We start from the raw sequence: 27,402 nt of genomic DNA, 5'->3' as shown, positions 1-27,402 counted from the left end.
ATATTTACAATCATATATGAGCCGCGTCATGACAAAACCAACATAGTGCTGTCCGCTTACCATTTCTATTACAAGTAGAGAAACTGATAGCGGACAGCATGGATCCTGATCAGACTGCGCGGATGCGCAGGCTGGTCTTGATCCATGCTGGTCGCAAACCCATTATGTTGGTTTTGTCGTGACGCGGCTCATATATTTTTTTTCTTCCAAAGACCAAATAACTGCTTGCCATATATTTGATATCTCAATAAATAGTTTCGATATTATTAAGATATATGTTTGAGTCGCCTCATGCAGTGCCAGCCATATGAGGCCGTATCGATCACATGCTTATGTGATGAAGGGGCCCCTTCACTTTTGTTTAATAAATAACGCCAGGTTATGTCTAGATTTAAAATATTCAGACTTATATTGTTCTATACTAATTTAATTTAAAAAAATTCAATTGAGCCTGTCCTGATAATTTAGTTTGCGTAGTAGCAAATGAATCATCACAGTTAAAAAACAATATCTACATATGTAAACTTAATTTACTTTTTTTTTTCGATACATTATACTTTATTTATCGTAGCAATTTTGTATAATCATTTTTTTTTTCAAACGCATGTCATAAGACTATTGAATTTTTCTCTCATTATATTCATAAAATTAGTAAAATATAATGAGGGACTATTGTTGAAATATATATCGAAAATCCTTTTATAAAGTGAAGAATTCGTAATAAAAAGAACAAACGAATCTGCATAATTATGGTAATAATTGATTACATGTAATTTAAATGTTTTCTTCTTACTGGCATTTTAAAGTGAATTCCGCGCATGAAATGAATTTTAGTATATATTTGTTATAGAAATGTACACGTTTTGTTTCTGATTGTGAATTTATTACTTAAAAAACAATCAAAGATTTAATAAGCAGGCGATTTGTGTATAAATCTTTGTAATACTATTAAAGACGCTTCAAATGGAAATAGTTTGTTAAAAAGTATTGAATTACTGTAAAGAGGGAGTGTGTGTGTCGATTTTTATAGATATATCTTTCATAGAAACACAAATATGCATACGATCGTGAAATATATCATATTGCACGTGCTTTTTGGTTGTGCACGTGCTTGGAAAGGTCACACCTACTACAATAACAGATACGGGGTAGATGGTATAAGCTATACTGCAGGTTAGTTTCTTAAATGTCAAAAGCATTCTATATCAAACGTATGTATTGTTCATATCAATAACATGTATCAAATTATTTATATAAAATTCACGAAACACATTCATGTATAGAACATGTTTGAGTTTTTAAGTCATGCTTATCTGAAAAATAATCACACCCACGTAAAAAATAATATAAAATAAACACAAATTAAACAACAATTTTATTATTTTTACATTCATTAATATTACTATGGTTTTTATTATAATATTATACAATAACTGAATATGATTCACTTTGCAAATTATTTCCATTATTCGTTATTACATGCATTTTTATTTGATTTAATGATGAGTTTTCAACTTGCGTTATATTTATCAATAGATGATACGAATATATCTCACCGACGAAATTTCGATTTTGTTTTATAAGAAAAGTATTGGGACTGATAGAATTCATCATCATTCAACGAATTTCATTCCGGACTAAGACTTACTACAAATAATTCCCTTAAATTTTAGTGGAATTTTTCAATATAAAAAAGTTTAATTTTCTGTAAGTAAATTGCTTGTTCACCAACTCTTTTTGGTTGTCACTAATACTGCAATTCTAAATATATTGCAATAATACTAAATACATTGTAACCATATCAAACCATTGCTAATTGTACATGTACGTATTTCGTGATCTGAATAACTTAAAAAAATATCGCTAACACTCCACTAATTTATAAAATACACAAGAGAACACAAAATGACAATTATGAAAACGTAAAATTTGAGGACTTAGTATAAAACACTTTATTTTTACAAAAAAATATGAGTGACGAGTAATTGTAATTTATGCAGCATACATGTTGCATCATTTCAGAGCTGTCTTACTTTAATAGTCATCCGAATTCATAGATGCCAGTACATAAAATACTGGTAACTGATTTTTTTTCTAGGTTTCTATGTTGTGAGTTCATAGTCTTTCGTGAGCAGAATCAATCAAACCGAGTCTGCAATTCTTTTTCAATCATTCAGTTTGCCTATTACTTTAATCGATGTTATCCATAATGAAAAATACGCTAATATTTAGAGGTTATTAAAGTATTTTTTTTTCTTCTAAAAGTAAAGCATTTATTTTCATCGGACGGTATGGACGAGTGACGCCAGTGAAATTTGAGTCTAATTTGTCTGACTCAAATGTACATTAGATATGAGAAAATCACAATTAAAAAGTTAAAAGAAGTTAGTCACATATCTCAGCTAGTATTTCATCTTTGAATTGATTTTTTTCTCTGATAGCTTGCTTACAAGTGTTTTATGTGTGTTTTAAGTATGACTTTGATACCTTTTAAATTGAATTTTATACCTGTGATAACAGTAGTTAAAATACAAATCTACAAATTGTTCATTTTTAAACTTTAATAAAGTTATGTTAGATCTAAACTACTTAACGCGTCGGACTATAAATCTAAGGATTGCTGACCGCGTGGGTAGGGGCAATCCGGTGTTTCCTTTCAGAGCAAATAACTTTACATTCATTGCTAAGTACTGGTTGGTTCCAGGAACGGATTCGAGCTTATAGCTTCCAGGACAATCGAACTAAAATAAATTCGTATAAACTAAATTTATAAATGACATGACATATATAAAAAAAACCTAAAAATAAATCTTAACTGTCACTAATACTGTCACCGTACGATAACTTTTTTTTGTTCCTTTCATAAACTCTTGAGACACATTGATTTTTAAATTTACAATGTCAACATGGTCCTAATTTTCATTGTCAATTCTATCCGAGTAATTTTGTAATTAGTATCTCTATCGTTATATCAATATTCAAATTATAAACAAATTATCAATAACTTCAAAATTTGAAAAGTTGACAAACCATTTATTTACTACATGTTTATCAGACTAACGATAAATTATAACGTTAATGTATTATTGTCATTGAAATAAATAAATAAATAAATAAATAAATAAATAAATAAATAAATAAATGATAAATTGATTGTTAAGTAACATAAAAATAGATAATATTATTCACTGTAAACTTTTTTTCTGTTTATTGTTTTATTATCCTCAAAGTTTTGTCCATTAACCTGTTCCATTTCTTAGTGTTTTTGCCTAGGTTTGAATTTTAAAAAGTCAGTCAAAAGTTTAATGGAGCTCAATGTCAAAATACAAGAAGGCAAAACGGTATTAATAAATTTATGTGTCAATTAATTTGTTCCGTGCTCGGAGCAAGACACATTTTGGCAGTGACCAAACTCCCATAATGACCTTATCAGCTCATTTTACATCCTGGCTTACAAGCAAATAAACGTTTTACATTTTTGAACAAAATAAAGTTTGTTGCCAAGGTAAATACTAAACATGTCTCTATTTACACATTTATCAATTTACAGATGATAGTGACCATGGCCTATATTCTGACACCGATGGATATCTCCCTGATAGTCCCTATACATCTGAAGTTCATTCCGGATGTTCATATGACAAAACAGCTGGACTAATTACGTCATGTTCCGGAAATTCCGTGTATGTATTATCAGTTTTAGCTATTATATTAACCATGCGAAGTGAGCGCTGAAACTAAGCTAGGAATTGTCATTTTAGAACGCCCCCATAACAAAACCAAAAATGAAGAACTAAGTGATCTATTAATTAAAGATTTCTGAACATTGTATTTCTGTAGGAGATCATTTCGAAGGGATGAAATGGAAAATTGTAAAATATTTGCTCTTTTGTTATTTTTTTTGACCATGTTGCATTCCATATTGACCCATCCTTGTATATATGTTTGAATATTACTCAAATGATTTCTTGCTGTTGATCGGGATATCACGTTGGATATATTGTATGATATAAAGTAAAAGCAATCATTTTTTTTCTAAATTTCAGAGTGTTAGCAAACCTTCCCATCCCGAACATCACAGCGGGGACATTCTCGGAGTCAACTACATCAATGTAATTTTTCATTCTCATTGTTAGCAGTGGGAACAATAACAACAACTCTATCTTAGATTGAAAACGTTTAACTGAGGGAAATTAGGTTTGACAGTATTTTTGTCCATGGCTGTAAAAGGACATTTAATATTCCAGACATAAGATTAACATTAAAGTCCATATGGCTGATTTTATTCCGGGCAGTCGGAAATGACATAAATTGCGCTGGATACCAGAAGATAAATATGTTTATTCAGATATAATAACTTAAAATTATATTTTGAAAAAGAGACAACTTTTTAATTCTCTTTACTGTATATAACAATATTATGTTTACATAAAAATGTGACATGTCGCGAAAAATGACACTAATTCAATGTAAACCCCTTATTTCAAGGCCGAACTGTCCAAAGACCTTGTACAATAGTACTTAAGTAAAATTGTGAAGTTTCTGAAATATTTTTTTATTATACATGTAAATGTCACACCTAATAAAGAGTCTGGCAGTCTTTTTATATTTTAGGCAGATTTATATTTTTTCTCAAACATTTTCCAGTATCAACTGTTGGTCAATCACTATTATAACAGACAATCTTTTGAAATGTATAGTCTATTCAGGTCAACTTGACAATGACAAAAATGAGCATAATGTCACTTTAACGTAAAATGATCTGCAAATGTGAAAAAAAGTTGATATTTAAACAAAGATGATGTCTCATTGCTCGCTGTGTCACTTAAAGTGACATTGTGCTCACTTTTCGCTGAGTTAAATAAGTATTAAAATTCAAAAGATAGGCTATTATATTAATGGTGATTTACCAATAATTGATGAAAAATGTAAAAATATAAAACCTACCTGTATAACAACACTCTCAAGGATATTTTTAGAAATTTTCGTTGATCATGTGGATTATTGTTGAAGCTAATATTTTTTTATATATATGTATGCTGTCGACATGCGGAACGTTGCAAAAAATTAAAACAAATGTGAAAAATATTCAGTTGTTAAGCACTAGACTGTACAGTATAATAAATTTTCATGAGAATAATGTGCTAAATATTTTTAAAAAATGATTTATTTTCCTTTTTTGTCAGACAAATTTGGAACTGTGGAAGTTTTACATTGTTCGAAGACAGGACTTTTGAGAATTTAACACAACTTAACTATCTGTAAGTAATAAATGATGTATTTTTTTTTTGTAAAACCTGGCCAAATACTGACATGCAATTACCTAATTGTGCTTAAACATGTCTTTTATTTAATTTTAACTAATACGAAAGTAGATTTTTATAATTTTATTTTATATTTCAATTTATCTCTACATCTTCAGCAAATAAACAAATCAGTTATACAATATTTGCGTAGGAAAGATAAATAAAACATGATAAATGAATATGCAAATGGTCTTTTGTTGTTTATGCTGCATGCTTTTAGTACTTGAATGATATTTAATTAGTCGTATACGGTGTATTATAATTGTCAGAAACATTATCTAAAATACATAAAATGAAATCTAGTAAAATAATTTCTTAGTTTACGATAACAGCTCAGTATATGATATGGAATCAATGCTATGTCTAAAATTGGAATGTATTTTATTATTTATTCAGGAAAGTCCAAGGTACAAGCTTGAATCATATACCAGATCTTTCCAACACAGCGATTGTAACCCTGTAAGTGCGACCACCCCTTTTTATATATATACATCACTCGCATCTTTATGCAGATGCTATTTTTGAATATATACGCGAACAAATTTTATTGTAGTTGATTTACAATGTACACGTTTAATAGAAATATTTAAGTTTATCACACGGACTTGTGCAGCTTTCAGTCTGAACATAACCATTTATCAATTTAAGGGAGTTTTGAGTAGGTAGCGATTACAGCACACCATGATCAGAGCGCACGGATCTTTGACGATATAGTTTCAATACTAAAACAATAATAGTAATTATGATTCTGAATTCATAATAAATTAAGAATAAATTAAGATTACTTAAGATCTGTTGTTTTATTTACAGTAACATAGCAGGGAATAAAGTATCAATTGATACTAATACACACCAGGGCTGGCAGTTTCCGACCACTATTGAACGAATGTAAGTTTTATTATATATTCTTTGAGGATGTAAGTGCATTAATATAATGTTTAGGTATATCGAAAATCTGGTCCATTGTTTGTGATAGTAATAACATCATCACGATGAAAACATTGTTACGCCAATGGTAACAGTACTAATATCATGGGGAAAACACTGTAACGCCAATGGTAACAGTATTATAATATCATGGGGAAAACACTGTAACGCCAATGGTAACAGTATTATAATATCATGGGGAAAACACTGTAACGCCAAGGTTATGAGCAGGGTGATCATTTCAAGATTATTTCTTATCAACTTTTATACCTTTCCTTTATTACAATATGCAACTACGATTTCTTACATCTGAAAAGTATTCAGATCTGACTACCACACGTTTTTAATTCTTGTTTCATGCTTTTATCGTTTGCCTGTTCCATTTGATAAATATTCAACTAACTTCCGTTGCTAGCGGATGGATCTAGAAAATAAACCACGTGGCTAGATATATTTCAAAAAAGTATTACTTCATATGTTCTTAGTCAGATGGTACACTTACAGTAACGATAAGAATAACTCCCATATGACATAGCGGAAATTAACAGTGATAAAAATGTATATATTATTGATTTTGTGCTTCAACCTGGTGTTTCTCAAAAAACTGAAATAGAAAATATGACGGGCTTTTCAGCATTCTATACACATGTATGAATAGTTACTTTACAAATCTTAATTAAATGTAAGAACTTACTTTTCTTTCTTATTCAGATATTAAGATTTATTATTTTGTTTTGTTTTTACAACATTTGTCTGTCATTCAGAGCTCTAATGGACAACCTAATCTATTGGATACCAGATAACATGATTTCTGGACCAAATCTACGAATTGTGTAAGTTTTAAATTTTGTTACCATGTTTATATTTTATTAGAAGGCAGATTTTTTATATTTAATAAACTGATATTTGGTTGGAGGATTCCTTCGTTAGTCTTTAAGATTTGGTGAAGTTTAGGGTCACTTGAATCAATGTTTAATGAATTAATATGGATTTTTCGGCTGAAGGCCGTCTGATTTCAACTTGACTTCAGCTAAAATTAAATGTATAGAAATGAATATAGGCAGAATTTTCATTGGTCATTTTAACACTAACAACCTGTTCGATTGATACTTAAGAAGAGCTTCCGTTATAGGTAGCGGTCTGTTTGATTGCGCGATGGCAAGAAGTGTTGGAAAAAGATATAAATCAGAATAAATATATAAAACACAATAATGATATTTTCTAGATGTTTCTAACAGCTATTTAATAAATACGATATATACGAAATCTCTTCTCGAACTGTGCATAAGACGATTGAAACCAATTTTTTTGCTAATTTACAGTTGCAAAATTCTCGTACAGTATCTACTAATTTTTTGTTTTATTACAAATTCCTATGCAAATCAAATTCCATTTTGATTAAAATCAAATAATGTTTGTAATATTGTTTAAATCTAAGATGACGATTAATGGCGAAAAACATTGAGGGCAAAAATGAACTGAAATAAAACTATTGAGTACGAATAAAATGTTATGTTTACGGTAAGCATGGTTAGTAGTAGCTTATCTTATGCAAGTTTGAATTTGGCCGAGTATTTTTTTAAAGGTACTTCTTGTTACATATTAACTGTTTCAGTCTTTATATTTAAAGAAAATGTCTTTCATTTTTGGTTTGAACATAAATTGAGTGGTCAAAGACGATAATGATTAAATCAATTTTCACATTTTCTTACATTTTCAAATTTAGCATTGTAATATATTGACAAAAGTGTGGTGTCAAAGAGCATTCATCGACTTTACCAACATGTCTTATTTTGTATTTGTAGGAGTTTTGGAAATAACAGATTGACACAAATTCAGCAAAAGATATTTGGCGATACTTCGGCCCTTGTTTACTTGTAAGTACATTTATCTTTAATAATCATTTTGTTCCTGTTTGATTTACCAATGTACATGTTTAACATAGCATTTTTATTTCCCCCCCTGATTTCACTATTTTATTTGGTATCATTTTTGCCTGTAATAGTATCATTTTTGCCTGTGTTAACTATATTATTGTTCAGTTATTACATCAGACTTGATATCAAGTCAAAAAAAGAATGAAACATCTAGTTATGCTGAATTCCGCAATATTAATACACTCATCACAACTTATTGTTAAAGTCGACCAGCTAAATGTGTATGTCTTATGTCACGTGCACACATTTTATGCAACCAATACACATACTGCTTTGTAGAAATCACTGATCTACTGGTTTACATTTTGTTATTTACGCGGGAAATATTTCCTTTCTGCATTTTCCCTTTATTTTTTTTCAATCTTTAATTTCATATTTATGTCCTAATAAAATGGGACACTGGTGATATGATACATAAATTTGTTTATTTAAGCTCTAGTTTGCTGAATGATTTTATACAATGCACTATTTATTGTAAATAAATGCATTCGAGAGAAAATGGCATCATGTATCATTATTTTTATGTATTTTCCATTGAGATAATGTTGAACCGTCTAATTTATATTGTAGAGGTATGGATGGCAACTCGATAGAGAGAATATCGAAAAACAGTATTGCTCCCTTAGCAACAAACAATTTTCTTCATCTGTAAGTATAAAAAAAATAGTTATAACTACTATTACATCTGTCAAATAAATCGTAATAACCATTCTTAATTTTACTATTTTATCATTTTTTTCACCTTGGTACCATAAGCGTCGTATATCGTTTAATATATAAGTACAGAAACATTTTGACTTATTTCCGATAAACAATGCGTGGATATTTTTGTGACATGACATTGTCCATGATTTTGATATATTTCCTTCTTTTTTTCGAAATCATAATATCATTGGGTATTTCATAACTTTGTTATACATTCATTGTATGATTTATGTTATATTTTGTGCAGTTATTCTCCGACAATATATCATTACATTATTTTGCGTATAAATAAGAATTCGTAATTAAATCGTTTACAACTAAAGTGTTATGATAAGTTAATATTTTCTTGTACAGACACAAAACTTTAACACATTTATAAGGAACTATCAAATCAGTACAGTTTGTAGATCGCGCAAACATATAGCAAAGACAATAGTAGCAAAGACAAAGGGATTTATAGCTTCAGTCGCATTGGCGCATATACTAGTATTGAAGTGGTTATAAGTGGATAATAGACTTAATATATAGGATTAAGTCAGATTTGTGGATTTATTTCGCAGTAAATGGTATATCAATTTTGATAAATTGACTGACTGATTGATTTATTGTGTCCATACTAACATCGCCCTTCGGCCTTAGTTATTTTATGAATAATTGGACAAATTTGATTATCGCTCACCTCCCTCTGTCCGGTGGATTCGTCACGCTTGAATGATTTTATACTATAGTGATATTCAAAGCGAAATCTAGAACAAACTATAATAGATCTATATTATAAAGGGATTTCGATCCGGCAATCATAACTGGTTCACAATGGCTCAGACATTAGACAATTCTATATCTGTGTTAATTGATGACGATTTGACCCAGAAACCGAAAGATGACGAGACACAACCACCCCAGGACATGGCTAGTCGGGACTATGTTTCGGATATGAGTAACCAGAGCGTTGCTAAAGATACCGGCGCGGAGAGTGCTGCGCAGTCGCAGTCATTGATATCCGGCGAATCACCAACGTCCGGGATACCGCATACTAAAAAACGCCGCACAGTCAAAGCACTTAAATCAACAAAAGGCAAACAAACAAAAGTGAATCAACAATCACAATCACAAACCACAAAGGAGAATAAAGGCAGAAAACGGCGTTTATCGGCGGATAGTTCCAAATCACAATGCGTGAATGTCAATGAAAATGAAAATGAGTGTGTTGTCAAGGCGATAAATCTACTCGCGAACGAAATGTCAAAAAAATGACAAAAGGAGTGTGTGAACACTCTGAAAGAATGACAAAGATGGAATCTAGTTTTGAGCAGACAATCAAAGAGTGTGTACACAAAACAATGTCTCCCGAAATAGAGAAAGTTAAGAAAGAATTCAATAAAGAAATTCAAAAAGTTAGATCTGAAATGAAATACATGCTCAAAACATCCAACCTTAAAAATAAAACAAGTTCCGAACACGAAATGGAAATAGACCCAACAACTGTCCCTCACGACAAATCACTGGATATTGTTATAAGAAATCTTCCAGAAAGAACGCCCGAAAATACAAAAGAACTCGTTGAAGACATGTTCGAATGAATCTTAGAATCAACGTAGAAAATGCCGAGCGTAAAGCCCCAAAGTCAATGAGAGATACTGGAGTAGTTATGGTGCAATTAGGTTCAGAGGAAGACAAAATGGCAGTTATGAAAACTAAGAAAAGTCTGCGAAACAATAGAAAATACAAAAATGTGTACATTGATGAGTTCAGATCGATTGAAGAAAGAAAAAGAATCTCAAATCTTTAGGCGATCGCAAGCGTTGTAGGTAGAGATAGGTTGTATGTGAAGGGTGATAGGATCTACGCATATGAAAGTGTAAGATCAAATAACTACCGTGAGGATGATTGGCAAGATGTTAGGTACCGTAACCGTCGTCTGACACAACAAGACAGATTAAACGAGCACATAGATTATGGAAGATATTATCGAGGATACGACGAGTCACGTGACAGGAGATCACGCGATACCAATAGTCAGCGAAATGGTAGATTTGGAAGAGATATAAACAATTATGACTCCCGCAGACCAGATGGCTTTTATGATAGATACTAGGTCAGGTGCGGGTTTTGGAACCCGAATAGTTTTAGCAAAGATATGAACTCAGAAAACTATACATTGAGAAAACAGTGTCTTGATTATCTGAAACTAGACATCGTATGCATCGCTGAATCGCATTTAAAGAATAATGACATCTTACATATTGACGGCTATAAATGGTACGGAAATAACCGGAAATCAATACACAAACGAGCACCAAAAGGTAGTGGCGGCGTAGGAATTTTTGTGAAGAAAGCTTTATATGAGAATTATAACATTAATATACTTGACAATGAAACTGAAGATATACTTTGGTTAAATTTGAAAGACAAAATGTCGAATGAAAACATGCGAATATGTGTATGTTATCTTCCTCCGTCCAACTCGACAAGAGCAGTGAATGTAAATGAATTTTTCGACACATTACTAAGCCAAACATATGAATATCAAGATGGTGCTTTATTGACAATTGTAGGTGACTTTAATATTCGTATTGGCGAGCATGAAGACTACATACCCGGAGTTGACAATATTTCCGAACGAGATGTTGTTGATTATTACTCGAGCCAGTACAGTGACGCGCTAATTGATTTTCTTCTTAGCAGTAATATGTGCATATTAAATGGCAGAAACTTTACCCGAAATGATTTTACAAGTGTATCTTCAAAAGGATTGTCGGTAGTCGATTATTGTATCGTGCCATATGAACAATTACACCGCTTCAAAGACATGAAGATTATAAGAACTAGTGATTTGATAAGTGAAGCAGTTGACATCTCAACAATTGAAAATTTTAAAATACCTGACCATTCGGTGCTAACGTGGGAAATAAAATTGAAAGAAAAGATTCACTTAGCAGAACAGTGCAAAATTGAAGAAAAAACAACCTTTGTGAAATACAATAGATCAAATATACCGGACATATTTATGAATGAACACGAAACACATATGAAATTATTAGACACCATTCGCGCTCTTGAACGAGATCAGAATGAACAGAAGTGCATCGACAAATCATACGAAGAGTTTGTTGAAATAATGGATGAACAGATGTAAAAGCACTTAAACCCCAAGACAGTGACTATAAATCCTAAATCTAACAAGAAACGTCGTAAAAAGAAACCATGGTGGAGTGAATACTTAAGTTCGCTTTGGAATAATATGTGCATGAAAGAAAAAATGGGCACTAAATACAAAAATAAGGATAAACGAAAATTATTGAAACAAGAATATGTTCAATCAAGAAAATTATTCGATAAAAATGTGCAGAAAAGAAAAAGGGAATATTGGTATGAAACGCAGGAAAAAATATTAGAATCTAGCAAAAGTAAAAGCTCAAAAGACTTTTGGAAAACGATTGGCAAGGTTGGAATCGCGTCAGAAAGAACAAATACGATTCCTATGGAAATTGAAAGAACTGATGGAACATACAGTACATCGACTCAAGAAGTCCTAAACAAATGGAAAAATGCGTTTAAAGACTTATTTAGTGGCGAAAATCAGCCTACTAACTATTCTCCAAATGAATATTCATTTACAAATACACATTCAAAAAATAATGACCGACAATGTCTTAATGAAGGAATAACAATAACAGAAGTTGAAAATGCTATTAAGTCACTCAACAAAAACAAAGCTGTTGGACACGACAATGTCCCCGCAGAGACCATACGAAATTTGCCCTGCATCGATTTCCTACACAAGCTGTTTTGTGCGTGTTTTGCGTCAGGAAAAATACCAAACGCGTGGACCATTGGTCTTATCACTCCTGTGCTTAAAAACCCATCCGCAGACAAAAGTAATCCAATCAATTATCGCGGAATTACAGTTACCTCAGCAGTATATAAGGCATATTGTTCGGTGTTGAATAATAGGCTCGTTGAATGGTGTGAAAGAAATGAGGTTATATCAGACTCACAAAACGGATTCAGACAAAAAAGGAGTACAATTGATCAATTATCTACCTTAACAAGCATTATCAGTTGTAGGAAAAAAAATGAAGAAATGAACTTTTGTGTGTTACGTCGCTTTCAGTAAAGCCTATGATAAAATCGATAGACAAATATTGTGGAACAAAATAGAAAATATTGGAATCAGAGTAAATATGCTAAACGCGTTTAAATCATTATATAAAAAAATGTGAAATGCGCCTTACGTGTCAATAATTATACCACAGACTGGTTCAACGTTGATATTGGTCTAAAACAGGGATGTCTCCTATCTACGACGGCCTTCAACATATACATAAATGACTTGAGTGTAAAGCTTGATCATATGAATATAGGAATAAAAGTCGATGGAAAAAATATATGTCACCTATTATACGCCGATGATTTGGTCCTTATTGCTGAAAATGAAATAGAACTTCAATCGCTTATGAATGAGCTTGCAAATTGGTGTATTGAGAACAGAATGTGTGTAAACATTGACAAAACTAAAGTCATGCATTTCCGTAATCCATCCATCCAGAAAACAGAGTATAATTTTACCTTAAATGGCAACGAAATAAACTGTGTAGCGCAATATAAATATCTCGGATTGATGCTCAATGAAACTTTAGATTACGCCAAAATAGCAAAATACGTTGCTCAATCAGCTACTCGTGCTCTCGGTCTAATCATCAGTAAATTCAAACTCATGGGTGGAATGCCATATGCAGTTTATACTAAATTATACGACAGTATTGTGTGGCCAGTGATCAGTTACGGAGCAGCAATATGGGGAACCCGAGAATACTCAGCGATAAACGCAGTTCACCATCGTGTCTGCAGATTCTTCCTTGGTGTAGGCAAATATACTCCGAACGACGCAGTTACAGGCGACATGGGATGGCTCCCCCCTCGGATAAGACAATGGCGATCTACACTCGAACATTGGTTTATGTTAAATAATATGCCATCCATAAGACTTAATAATCATGTATTTAAATGGTCATATAGTATACGAAACAAAATGAAAAATTGGTGCTATGATATAGATACAATTACACAAAAGTGTCTTGATAAATCTTTAATATTAAACAAATACTATAGCCAGTATGAGAGATCAAATTTTATGAATTTATCGCAAGACAAACTGTTTCTGGATTTCAAAAATGATTGGTCATCGAGAATAAATTCAACTTCTTGTGTTAGTAGACGAACAAAAGGCAACAAACTAAGACAATATAAACTATTTAAGAAAGAATATAAAACTGAACACTATGTACAGTCTGAAATAATAAAAAGACATTATAGGGCCGCATTATCTAAATTCAGATGTGGAGTTGCTCCTCTAAAAATCGAGACTGGTCGCTATGAAGCTTGACCAATTTATGAGAGAATATATGTTTTTATTCAATAGCATTGAAGATGAGCTACATGTCCTTGTTAAATGTCCACTTTATTCGCAAATAAGAGAGGCGCTTTATATCGACATATGTAAAACTAATGACAGATTTCTAATGTATAGTGATAGTGAGAAATTCATATATTTGCTATCAAATGAAAATATTGTAAAATATTCTGCCAAAGCCTGCTTTGATATATTATGTGTGAGGCGCAATTTATCATATAATGGCTAATTTTTACTCTGTACATATATGTATCATAGTCAAAGTCAGATTAATAGTTAGTATGCGTTTGTTTTATATGTGTAATATAATTTTTATTGCCACCATATATTTCAGCTTTTAACAATATTTTAGTATCTTAATATTGTTTTTAAATGTGTTTTTATTGATGATCATGTTCTTAGTCTCTCATAACTCTTTTAGAGTGGTTTTGTACACGTATTTCTTTTATAACTTTGTTATATTTGTTAATGTATGTACAAAAGTGAGACTTAAATAAACAAATTGACTTGACTTGACTTGACTATAGCCCTTAACCTGCTGAATTTCTTAAATGGGCTTGTACAGCTTCCATTTTTGGAATTGTCCATTATTGAATTTGGGGAAGTGAAGATAAAAATTTAATGATTGCACAGTTGTGCAGCCTGGGAATGTTCTATACTGATGGCAATAACAAATCAAGTTTGGTATCAGCAGTGTCAAGGTGAAAATGGATCTTTTTTAGAGCATCGTTCCTGTTTTTCTGTGCCGACTCGGTACTTACCCGTATTACACTATTAATTCTATAAATATTTTAATGGCGTAAATGTTTAAAATGACATTAAGTGTCACAGTTAATTCTTCATTTTGTCCATACAATAGATGTAGTATCGTAAATTGAACACCTTTAAAGAGCCGATGGTGCTGAAGATGTGCGAAAAGTAGCCGTGTCATTAAATATTTAGGATAGAGTTTGGATATAGAATCGCCTGTCATCAGATATATAAAATAATTTATGTTGCTGATGATGTGCGTTGAGTAGTCGTGTCGTTGAATGTTTAGGTGTTACAAGTTATCATGGATATTATGAATAGATTCGTCTTTCGAAATAAGCATGAATAAGATGTAATATTTTGTTCTTTACTTAAAAATATTGGTAACAAACTAGGTAGACTAATATTAAACTACGTTCATTTTGTCTTCCAGGAACTTGAGTAATAATCAATTGTCTTACATTCAAGGAGGCTCATTTAGTCAATTTCCAACATTGAAAATATTGTAAGTTACATTTCCTATTCAGCTACTTAAAGAAAAGTAATCATGTCACAAAGTATTTAACGAGTTTAGATTTGATAAGGTATGACAGAATGTATTTTGTTTCTATATAATTTGTCGTCAATGCAAACGTTTAAATGTTACAATAATCAAATAATTTTAAAAATATTAATGTAGACTTTAACTTTTCTAGCCATGTAAGGTCTTTAGATATTAAATCAAAATATTTTTTTTATAAAAGAAATATACAATGTAAAATATATCATTTTGTTTTACGGTTGCATTAAACAGGAAACAATGCCAGAAGAACTTATCAAGTGAAAAATCAAAGAATTAGTCATGATTTGTAAAAATATATTCACGTACTACAGTACCTTTATTTTATGTGAGAAAATACTCGTGTAAAGATAATCTTTATGTTTATTTTATCTTCAGAGAACTTCACCAGAATTCACTGAGCACAATTAATGTTAACATCTTCAAAGATTTACCTGCTCTTGTTCATCTGTACGTAAAGGGGTGATACAAATATCGCTTCATACTTATTAATATTAAGCTTATTGTTTTATAGTATAAATTTATCAGTGGAAATTTTGTAATTGTAATTTTGAAAGAACACATAAAACCACTGGTTCATATAATCATAAATATTTATTTACTCTAATAGCTTGCACACCAGTGTTGGTCTTTTACTTAGCTAACATCAATACTTATCGCTAATTAAATTAATATTATAATTCTATATGAGATATTAGGATACTAGTAAAACCCCACCATTCACGCCCATATCTCTCAACCACTTTTTTAATACAAAATGTCCGCCCGCTTAACCTAATAAGGAAAGCATGACATAAGAAATCCAGGTCTGCAGCCGAGGCTTTGATCTCGGACATTGACAGTAATGGTCATTAGTCTCTCACCGCTGTTTCAGAAATCATGTGGTATTAGTAGCCAGTCACATGCGGAGAATTGGTTTTTACGGGTTAGTTATCCAGGAACGCCAATTCGATAGATCAACCGCCGAGGAATAACCAAAGCTTATGTAAAAATCGGCATTAGAACAGAATACAAACAAATGATACAAAGTAGTAACGTGCCCAGTATTTGTTGAATATACAATGCTTGGATTTTTTATAAAAGTGTTTCATTTACTGCAAATCAAGGAGGATTCTAAAATATGCTCATCTTTTTTAAAGTGACCTGCACGCCAACAACATACAACACCTTACAAGTAAAGCAATCGAGAACATTCCATTACTCAAAGAGCTACGACTGCATTCCCAGAACACGCCCCTGGAGTCAATTGCTTACAATGCTTGGTCTGGCATTGATAATCTTATAGAGCTGTGAGTATGTTTCATATAAACCGGTGTTTTCAACTTTACTTTCCTAATTAACTCTCGTTGGCAAAAATAAATGAAAGACCGAACACGAAGGGCAAAAGAAGAAGCGCTATTAAAGGAGCTCCACTGAAGCCAAAATGCCTAAACAAACATAAAATTTAAAATCATGGTGTATATAAAATGATGCACTTGAAATAGAATTATCTGCAAAAGATGATAAGAAATATACTCAAGAGTTAGTTGAAAATCGATTTTGGCTCGATTTTAGCCCGGTTTGAGTCAAAGGCCTTGTAATGCTTTTCATTTTTTGTCATTTTGTACAATTAATCTTGGAAAACGAAATGAGATTTTAATCTCTAAATCTGTACACTAGCTACTACTACTCAAGACCTATATCAAATGTTACATAAGTCTCGAATAAAGGTATTTCAAGTCCCTTCATGTGAAAAAAAACCCCAGTGTAGTCCCTTTAAACTTTCGGTCCAAGTCAATAGAAGGAAATGGTGCAGTTACATTATTTCATAACTTATACATCGTAATATAAATCATAATCATAATATGTATACAATTGATGATTTATATTCAGCAAAGATATTTATTTACAGATTTGTTGGTAGTAACAATTTGGCGACATTTCCACACCAAGTTCTTTCAGAGTCAACTTATCCTAATCTAGTAAAGATGTAAGTTTTGTTCATTTACTTTCTTTGAATTAATCATGATCGTATTTTTGAAGTTTGATTCATTTAGACATGTCACTTTCTGCTATCAAGTAGCTTGGCTAAATCATATGAGCCGTGTCATGACAAAACCAACCTAATGGGTTTGCGATCCGCGCAGTCTGATCAGGATTCATGCTGTTCGCTATCAGTTTCTCTATTTGCTGTAGGGTTTGTAAGCGAACAGCATGGATCCTGATCAGACTGCGCGGATGCGCAGGCTGGTCTGGATCCATGCTGGTCGCAAACTCATAATGTTGGTTTTGTCGTGACGCGGCTCAATATTATAGTTTACTCATATATTGTAAGATTAAAAAATCATACATGTCAAAAGATAAATTAAAATGTGAATGAAAAGTATTCTAGTGAGAATATTGAAACAAGCCAACAAGAAAAAGATCCGATTGGAGGAACTAAAGTACCAAAAACACAACAATTATGTCGTGGTGAAAGATCTTGAAAGATTGAGAAAATAACATAGTTTACTGTATGTTCAGAACGGGGCGATATTTACGTCCTCCACAAGGCATAAAGTGTCGTTTGTACGAACAATTATGCAATTACATATTTTAAAACTAAGTGTGGGATGTAGAAATATTTAGAAATGAAATATCATTAAATAAGTGTCGGATGTAGATGTATTTAAAAAAACGAAATACATGTATTATAAACTAAGATGCATTTATAAAATACAATATAAAATAAAAATTTATAAATATAAAAATTTATGAAAGACCCTGATTTATGTATCGAAAGTAGGTGCATACATACAACAAAATATCATCAAAGCAACCATTCTGATATAACTCCCATGATAATTCTATACTATTTTTGCAATATAGGCATGCCGATAATAATCTAATAACAAACATAACAAAATATGGAGAAGAAGCGTTCCCAGAAAACCAGTATTCTCTACACAGACAAAGACTCACGACGTTTGTACCATTCACAGCCATTCCCGCAACACAATATCTGTAAGTCGCTTTTACATACCCCGAATCTACGTCACATATTAATGATTCTTATTCCCTGCGGTCTGGAGACCGCAGGGTATTGGTACGCGTTTAACTTTTGAGGCATGGAGGAGCACGTGACCTGTTTTCGGTACATGGAGGAGCATGTGATCTGTAAACCGTATATGATTGGTTAATTGACCTTTTCGAAAACCCAGCTAAATACCGTTTGCCGGTACGTTACGGATTTGCCTGTAGGGAATTAGTCCGAATTATACCTAATTGAGAACAAAAATCTATTACGTGATATTTCTAATTTTCTATAATTATTTTACCGTTTAAGGTGGAAAAACTTGAATGATGTCTTTGAAAATTATCAATGTTTCTTCAATATCTATCTCAAATTTTACAAACAATAAATTGTTTATACTGAAAATCTACAAAATTAAAATATTCGTAGTGGCATCTGCCATAATAAATAGAGATATTTTCTGCGTAAACTTGTGTGTGTACTTTATTTATTTTTTGCTCGGAATTATTCATAAAATGGTAGGCCTATTTAATCATTTTCTTAAAAAGAAATAATTGTTTTATGTTCGACCTTCTCCGGTCTTCAACGGTCACATACAGTTTCCAAAGACCTTCTTCTATATTGTTCGATTATTGTCAACTATATTCCTGTTACAAACGTTTATTTATCCCCCCCCCCCCAAATAATGTTGAAAATAGTTAAATGAAATATCTTTATATCATTAAAATGTCCACCGCAGGAAACCATTTTACTTGTTCAAACTTCGCTAGCTTTCTGAGGCTCTGTATTTTGCTACGAGCAGCGGTGGAAAATTAATATCTCGCGAGACCGAAGGTCGAGCGAGATACCATTTTTCTAACGTTGCGAGTAGAAAAAACATAGTCTCAGAAAGCTACTACAACATAATTTTCCTTTTATTATATACCTTTTCGTTTTATTCAGAAAATGAAATGTAGTTGTCAAGAAATAAATTCATGACTTACGGATGAATATGTAATTCTTGCAAATAGGCCACGCCTTTAATAATTTTGGTTCCCGTTTCCAAATGCAACGTTATACAAAGCTAAGATTGGAACCAACGTCAAAAATAGTCCGGCACTACCATATATGGTACCGTATTTGTCAGAAATTTCTATCCGTTGAAGCGTATTTGCGCTTCAATATTTGCGTGTATTTTAGGGAGAAAATTTATAGGTATATAATAAATGCTGTTATTTGATTGGCTAATTTGACCTGTCAATCAAATCAGACAGGAAGTTTAATTAGATTATCTTACCGACTGGTCGATCCTTATTCTCATTTGTTATTTCTTTCTTATTTATAAAATTGATGTTTAGCGACAGCTTATAACTGAAAACATGTCGTTTTATTCATTTATCTTTATTTCTTTATTTATCTAATCTTGAATCAATATTTCATTTACACTTGGCTTGCTATTAAATGATTTTCTTTTTTGTCAGTTTGCTTGAAATTAACTTCTTATTAAACTGACATTGTATGTCAATGTTATTAATTTTGACATTATAAATTCAGTTTCTCTACTTGTAATAGGGACTGTAAGCGAACAGCATGGATCCTGATCAGACTGCGCGGATGCTGGTCGCAAACCCATTATGTTAGTTTTATCATGGCGCGGGTCAAATGAAGTAATTATTAGTGTATGGGACACCATAATCTATTCTTAAGGGGCACACATTAAATTTAAGGTAATTTAAATTTAGGACATTTCTACGAAAAAAAGAAGATTTTCTTATTTATCTGTTGCCTTCAGACCACTGACAAATATCAATTATTAATTTATTGTTCTTAATATATAGAATATTTTGTTTTTAACTATCCAGTTATCTCCACGGCAATTTAATAACAACTATCAACACCACTGATCTATGTGAGTTACAAAGCCTACAAGAACTGTACTTACAGAACAATCTATTACGAGAATCCAAGATGGATGTTGACTGTTTTGCGTGTCTTCCAGTACTTTACAGGCTGTAAGATATCCTTTTCAGCATGTTTGAATAATATTTTATTAACTTTTAATTAGTGCTGAATTCATGGCTTTAATTACATTCAGATGATTGAGAAAAGACACATACTGAACCCTTATATCGTATGATATGTGCATGTGTTGAAGTGAATGCTTGTTCCAAGCTGCGGATCTCAACCCTATATTATTAATCTAAGTACTGTTGACGTGTTTCATAATAATGCAACAGTCTTGGTTAACTACATAATAATGCAACAGTCTTGGTTAACTACGTACGCAGTGAATCAATGCGAAAATTTCCAAGCCTGTACCGTTTATATTATGCTTAATATCGGATACTATTGATAATATCCCATCTGATGAGTTTCCAGTTTAGTATTAAGGAGTTTTTTTTACAAGGCTTCCATTTGTATATTATCATTTTTTACTATCATAGTTTAGCAAGACATAGCATATGTTATTTGGTAAATTTATGTTATAATGGTAACTCTTTTTTGTAAAGACTGCAAATGAGCATTACGAAATAGACAGGTATTGCTAATGTCACAGAGTGAGAAAAATGTGCAACCAGGCCGGTACTCGAACCCGGGACCCTCGGAATATTATTCCGTGGCTCTATCGTCTGAGCTATGCGGTCGCTTACAAAATCTTCTTCCCTATATGGTGACCAATTCTAAACTGTGACACTAAAAAGGGGCATCGCTGATATTTAACAAAATATTCTGTTCTCTATCAATTAATCTTCAATTTCCATACGTCTTTTACGTCTTATACTCACAACAGCAAATGCCATTTCTGTGTGACATATAAAAAGGTTGGCCTTTTAGAAAATCTGGTATTGTTATTTTTATGGTATGTTTTTAGATAATTGATTCCAATACTTTTGTTTTGAAGGTCGAATACTGCTTATTAGTGTTTGAGATGCTTCACTTTCTATGATGTACACACTCAACAAAACCGAGTGTGTGATTTTCAATTATTTTCTTTTGTTTTCATTGCACTAGAGAGGTCTCTATTTCCAGAATCATGCCACAGTAGAGTATTTATATATTGAAAACGTCTCCTTATAATTCAAATTTGTAACTGTCACGCACTTTATCATTTAACCAGCCCTCATAATGTTAAACTACGACTTCTCTTAAATGGACTTTAGCAAGTGCGTTTAAAGCTAACACTCCTTCATGCGTTCAGTGGTAGAGCTATCTTGCGAAGTTTGACCAATTTTAGCCGGTACTTTATAACAGAAGAATGATTTTATTGTAGACAACTAGCAGCTAATTTGATACAGTACGTGCCAGATTGTGTCAAATCTTCAGATGTGCTCCCTTTCATTGGGGTACTTATACTCAATAACAACAAGATTACATTTCTGGAAAGTGGTGCATTCACGAATTTAACCACAGTTACACATCTGTAAGTATATAAACCATTAACTTATACCTGGAAATAGCATAGTTTATTTACAAAAGTGACCACATAATAATATTTAAGTATTTCCAGGTCATAATTGCTAACTGACACCATCGAATTTTTCTTACAATTAAAATATCTTAAGTTTGACTCTCGTCGTCTGCAATGACTACTTATAGGTGTTCTTGCATGTAGTAGAAGTAGTAGTCTTAAATGCTTGCTTAGAGACAAGCCACGTACATCTGCCTGGTTATACCGAAAGCATAGGAGCCGAGTCATGACAAAACCAACGTAATGCGTTTGCAACCAGCATGGATCCAGACCAGCCTGCGCATCTGCGTATTGACATTTAACCCGGTCTTGTCAAATAATACTGGCATTGGGCTGACAAGTGTTAGAAATAGATCTATTTCCATAATGCTGCTTGCATATGAAGCTTCTAGAATCATTAAAATGATTCTAGAAGCTTCATATGCAAGCAGCATCATGGAAATAGATCTATTTCTAACACTTGTCAGCCCAATGCCAGTATTATTTGACAAGACCGGGTTAAATGTCAATGTGTCTTCAGTGTAGCAGCACAAAAAGTGCGACACTGTTTTCACTGCAAAATACACCGTCACCTAAAGAAAACAAAATTGTCTGAATTGTTAAAATCAAGCACACTGACAGACATTGTTAAAAGCGCTTTGACAATTTTACATGCATGTACAGTACCAAAAAAGAAAACAAAACTTTCTTTGATAACTTGTGTTTTTTAAAATACAAAAAAAAAAAAAATAAATAAATAGATAAATAAAAAAAAAGACAAAGTTTGCATTTGAGCATGCTTTTTGTAATTCTTTATAAAAGTTTTTATTCATGTTCAAATTTTGTTTCTATTTAACATATCAGGTACATCACTTACAACAACATCCTTGCCATAGAAAACGATGTGTTTCCAACAAACGTATTCCATTTGTAAGTCTCTAGCTTTTACATTATATTATATTGTGCTTTTATTTTGCTAAAAAATGACAATTTATACTTGTATATAATTGTTCACCTTTTTTAGCATGAGCACTTAAAAACGGCATTTCAAAGTAATAAACCATTTTTCGAATGATCAATTAAGAACACGTAATTAAACGATAAAATTCGCGTCTGATATAATTAAAAAAACCAATTAACATAACTGTGATCGTATGAGTTCATATCCTGTTTTCGCAAGAAAGCTACGGTGATCGAAATTAAAAGGTGATTGTAATTGTCAGACAATTTATGTATGGAATTGTGTGGGCTTGATGGACATGGTAAAGGAATTTAGTTCATCCACTGTGTAAGTGGTACTTGCTCTTATCTTTACTGACCTTCTAAAAGATGAAACTTTGGGTGTATTGCAATGCACCGATGTAAGTTAAAAACATCTAATATTTGATGACAAATGAAATTGTATCATACGAATTATATATATCTTATAAGTGTGCATGTACAAACATCTTATAATGTGAGTAAATATTGACCGTATCATGCTGAAATTTTTCACAAATACAGTAGAGAGACATGGTATGATATTCCAGTTATTTAATTACATAACACACACGTATTCAACACACATGCCCAATAAATGTGACGGTGCGTAAAAAGTAAATGTCGCAACATTATTACATCTGTGATTTTTATTCTAAATCAACGTATGCCTACCTTGGCTTTGAAAGCAACACTGCAGTCTGATTTATCGTTGTAAATATGATTTTGTGGTAGATTTTAGTTTTAAGAAATCTTGGTTCGTTACTAGGCGATTGTCTGAAAATTGCACTCCACAGGGAAGTTCAGGAAGACTGCTGTCACTAACAATATTTTCATTAACGGTTATCCCAGTGTCAATCACCACCAATATGATGAACCTCATACTGAGATTTTATGAATGTCTAAAGAACAACATATGATTGCAGTTTCTACATGATGTCATTTAACAGATACACACATCCAAAGCGCCAACAATCTTTCTTAACATCAACGTAATGGAATATCACCAAAATTTCTAGCTTTACTTAAATGTAATAGAAGATATACGGGGTGAAATGAACATCCTCATAAGAAGTTTCGGTGCAGTGTCACAAACCATCGCCTACAAATATGCGAAAAGTGTCCAATAGTGAATAAATAAACTCCAATATTATGAAAAATATTAGTTCACATCCATACGACAACCCTGCCAGGTTGTAATCAACAGTCAGGACAGGCATACATTATTAGAATAATTTTCAATGATACATCAATTTTGTGACGTTTGCTTATAACACAATATCACGTTTATTCGGCATATTCATCAAATTTGTGTTTCTTATGAAATTTAATAATTGGAATATTATATCATGTCTTTACCTGTATTTATTGAAAATTTCAGCAGGATCTTACCAAAATTGGCACACAAATGATGCCCACTTATAAGATTTGTTAGGTGCATGTGTATATAGCGGAGACTGAAGCATAAAGGGATTTATATGGGGTATTGTATAGAGAAAACCTGAAACGACGAAATCGTAAATGTTGCAGGCTCGGATTGATTGAGCCTGTTACACTTGCAATTTCAACACAATTACTTTATAATTGACGTCACATTATTACAGTTGTAACGCCATTCGCCAAGAATCGCAGTGAAGGGAAGAAAAATCTATTAGATTACTAGATATATATTAACCATTTGAATCCAATTCAATGTAAAATCATGTTTAAGAAATGAAAGATACAAAAACATGTGATCACATTCAACAAAAACATGAACAGCGTTTGCTAACGATTGCAAAGTAATATATAAATCACATGATAAATGCATCATCCATTATAGTCTGTCCCATTAAAAATGGAAATGAACTGCCTGGTATGAATTAACAAAACGACGTTGAATAAAAATTAAAACTTTTTTGTAAACTAAATAAAGTCACCCTCGAGACTTTTAAGGATTTTTCACTAAAGTGTCTAATTTTCTTGTAAAAGCAAAGTTCCATTTCTCTACGGCAAGTCTCTGTTGTTTATTTTCCGTAGCCAATGCCGAAGTTCTTTTCATTTGAAGATGAACGGGGGAGAGCACCTGCAATGTTTCTAAAATGTACATGTTCTCGTGGTCGTTTCATGATTATTTTACAAAGCTGGATCTACAAGATGTAACAAATTCGTTGCAATGCATGATAGAAAATTAAAAAAAGAAAAATAAAAAGCAACAAGAACATCGAGAACACTTTGAGTCTACAAAAAACAACAACAAAAAAAAACAACAACAACAAAAGACAAACAACTTATTGTCCCTTGTTGAACGCTCCAAACCAATCTTATTTTTAATAATATCAAATCACTGTCGGTATTTCTGGACATTTTGTTAAATTATGAGACGGAAAATTAATCTGTGTTTACGAGCTTTAAGTGTATAGGCCTACGTTTGGTTGCTCAAACTAAAAAGCATTTTTATATTCTTATAATTTACATTTTTCCTCGCACGCGAGTCTGTGTTCTCTCATTAGCGAATGAGCTAGTTGAAGTAGACACTGTGCAAACCAATACTGAACAAACAGTGAATCAGTTCCCCTTTTTATATATTTCTTGTCAGATTTGCATGATAATATAATATTTGTTGGCGATTTTTAACGCCAGGTTTCTGTTGTGAAAGTTAAAACCTACGAAAAGTTTTAGCGCACGAACATCGCACCCAAAATAAGAAGGGTAAGATATTTTTGTATCCCATCGGACCTGGTTAATTTAATTATTTTTAAATAGACGTGATACATACTAATGGACAAAATTCAGACAACTACAGAATTATGTAAATTAAACATTAGCGAAGAACCATTTTTTAGTCTTCTAGCTAGTGTTCCGCGTTGCGGTATTCAACATACGCGCTTGATTGAAAAGCTATCTAATCAGATCACTTCATAATATTGCTCTTTTTCTCTTAAAAAGAATATAAAATACATGTGATATCATGGTAATTATATAATTATATAAATCTTTGTGTGTTATAATTTATAAAGCGGTTACTGATATTTCACATCAAATGATTTTAAATTGATTATTTAAAATAATGGTTTGCTAGTAAAATTGCCTTTTTGACACCAACTTTGTTCTCATTTTTCATTTTAATGATAACATTTAGCTATTGATCAGTAAGTAAATAAGAATATTTTTTTATAATTACCGAGTACATTTAACGCTAATTATGTGACGAACCCTAAATGACGTCTGTATGGGCGCCGCCATTTTGAAATGGACGTCACGTCAGGTTACAACGTAAGTCAACGGGGAAAATAATTTTAACATTTTGACCATATTACTGACTTTATGGAAAAAATGAAAAACATGCCTAGAGATATTGGCGTCAGGGTTAACATGACATTAATTTAAATGATTTTACTATTACATGTATATTTAATAAAAAATGGAATATTCAGATTTGTTGGGACAGACTATAGTTATTTGTACACCAAAATGACATCATTGTAGATAAGTGGTTGCTGAAATTTTTATTTGTATCAATTCTTAATAAATAAATAAATAAATAAATAAATATGTAAATTATTATTTTCAGGAGACTGAACAACAACGAATTCCGGATTTTTTCACAAGTAATCCCTTTTCAAAAACCTGAAAACCAAAAATTTTACATTTTTAAACGCTAACCATAGTAACGGAAAATAAAATACATTCCAGACTATGCATTTTATGGGATGTGCATCTTTGGATTTTATTTGTAAGTATAATCATTTTTATTTTTTTTTTAAATCTAAAAGGGAAAACAAAACATACCCTAATATTAAATTTCATTACTTTTATTTGTAATTTCTGTACAAATGGACCCAAACTAATTCAGTGAAATAAATAATTCTTGAATTGCCAAAGTTAGAAAAGTTTTAAAATAATTAAATGCCAACAAAGTATAGAAATGTTTTAAAATGTTAAAAATCTCATTTTTTTTTTAATTTAAATAATATTTTTACCGGGAATTTGCTTTACAAAGGTCCTTTGGCACTTCTCCTTAAACCTTACATTAAATTTTTGTACTTTCAATATAACTTTATAATCAATTTTTTCTGATAAAGTTTACAGAGTTTTTTTTTTATAATGGTATAATTAAATTTTAATTGTATAACTTAAATTATTGTTTTGGAAAAGTCTATAAAACCCCATGGGTGTCAAAAAATTGAACTGTCGAATTATTTTAAAAACGTAAATTTTGATGATTCATAACATTAGAGTCTTTCCATATACAAAAAATGTTTACTCAGTTTTTGGCCTAAGTTTTGAACATTGGTTAGAAAAATATGTTAATTAGCTTATCTACATGCATTACAGATATATAAACAATAACAACATAGCTCAGTTGAAGAAAAACTTCTTTGAAGACGCACCCTTGGAAGGCAATTTTTCTGCCCGCAAACAATGA

The 27,402-nt window shown here is 31.7% G+C and overlaps 1 protein-coding gene across 1 annotated transcript; it reads left to right on the top strand.

The window, feature by feature from the left end:
• Positions 1 to 839: 839 nt before the first annotated feature.
• On the top strand, positions 840 to 27,402 carry LOC132753662 (leucine-rich repeat-containing protein 15-like). Its single transcript, XM_060744156.1, has 18 exons — positions 840 to 1,173; positions 3,551 to 3,683; positions 4,047 to 4,112; positions 5,187 to 5,261; positions 5,703 to 5,765; positions 6,117 to 6,194; positions 6,998 to 7,066; positions 8,039 to 8,110; positions 8,741 to 8,818; positions 15,472 to 15,543; positions 15,976 to 16,047; positions 16,737 to 16,886; positions 17,489 to 17,566; positions 18,445 to 18,579; positions 20,431 to 20,580; positions 21,840 to 21,989; positions 22,881 to 22,946; positions 27,312 to 27,402. Exons 1-18 carry the CDS (start codon positions 1,056 to 1,058, stop codon positions 27,400 to 27,402), a joined length of 1,716 nt encoding a protein of 571 aa, XP_060600139.1. The 5' UTR covers positions 840 to 1,055.

The sequence above is a fragment of the Ruditapes philippinarum genome, unplaced genomic scaffold, assembly GCF_026571515.1.
Source record: "Ruditapes philippinarum isolate M1 unplaced genomic scaffold, ASM2657151v2 ctg4387_1_1_1_1, whole genome shotgun sequence".
NCBI lineage: Eukaryota > Metazoa > Mollusca > Bivalvia > Venerida > Veneridae > Ruditapes > Ruditapes philippinarum.
Note: the sequence above shows the minus strand (reverse complement) of the source record. Positions and strands in the feature narration are given on the sequence as shown.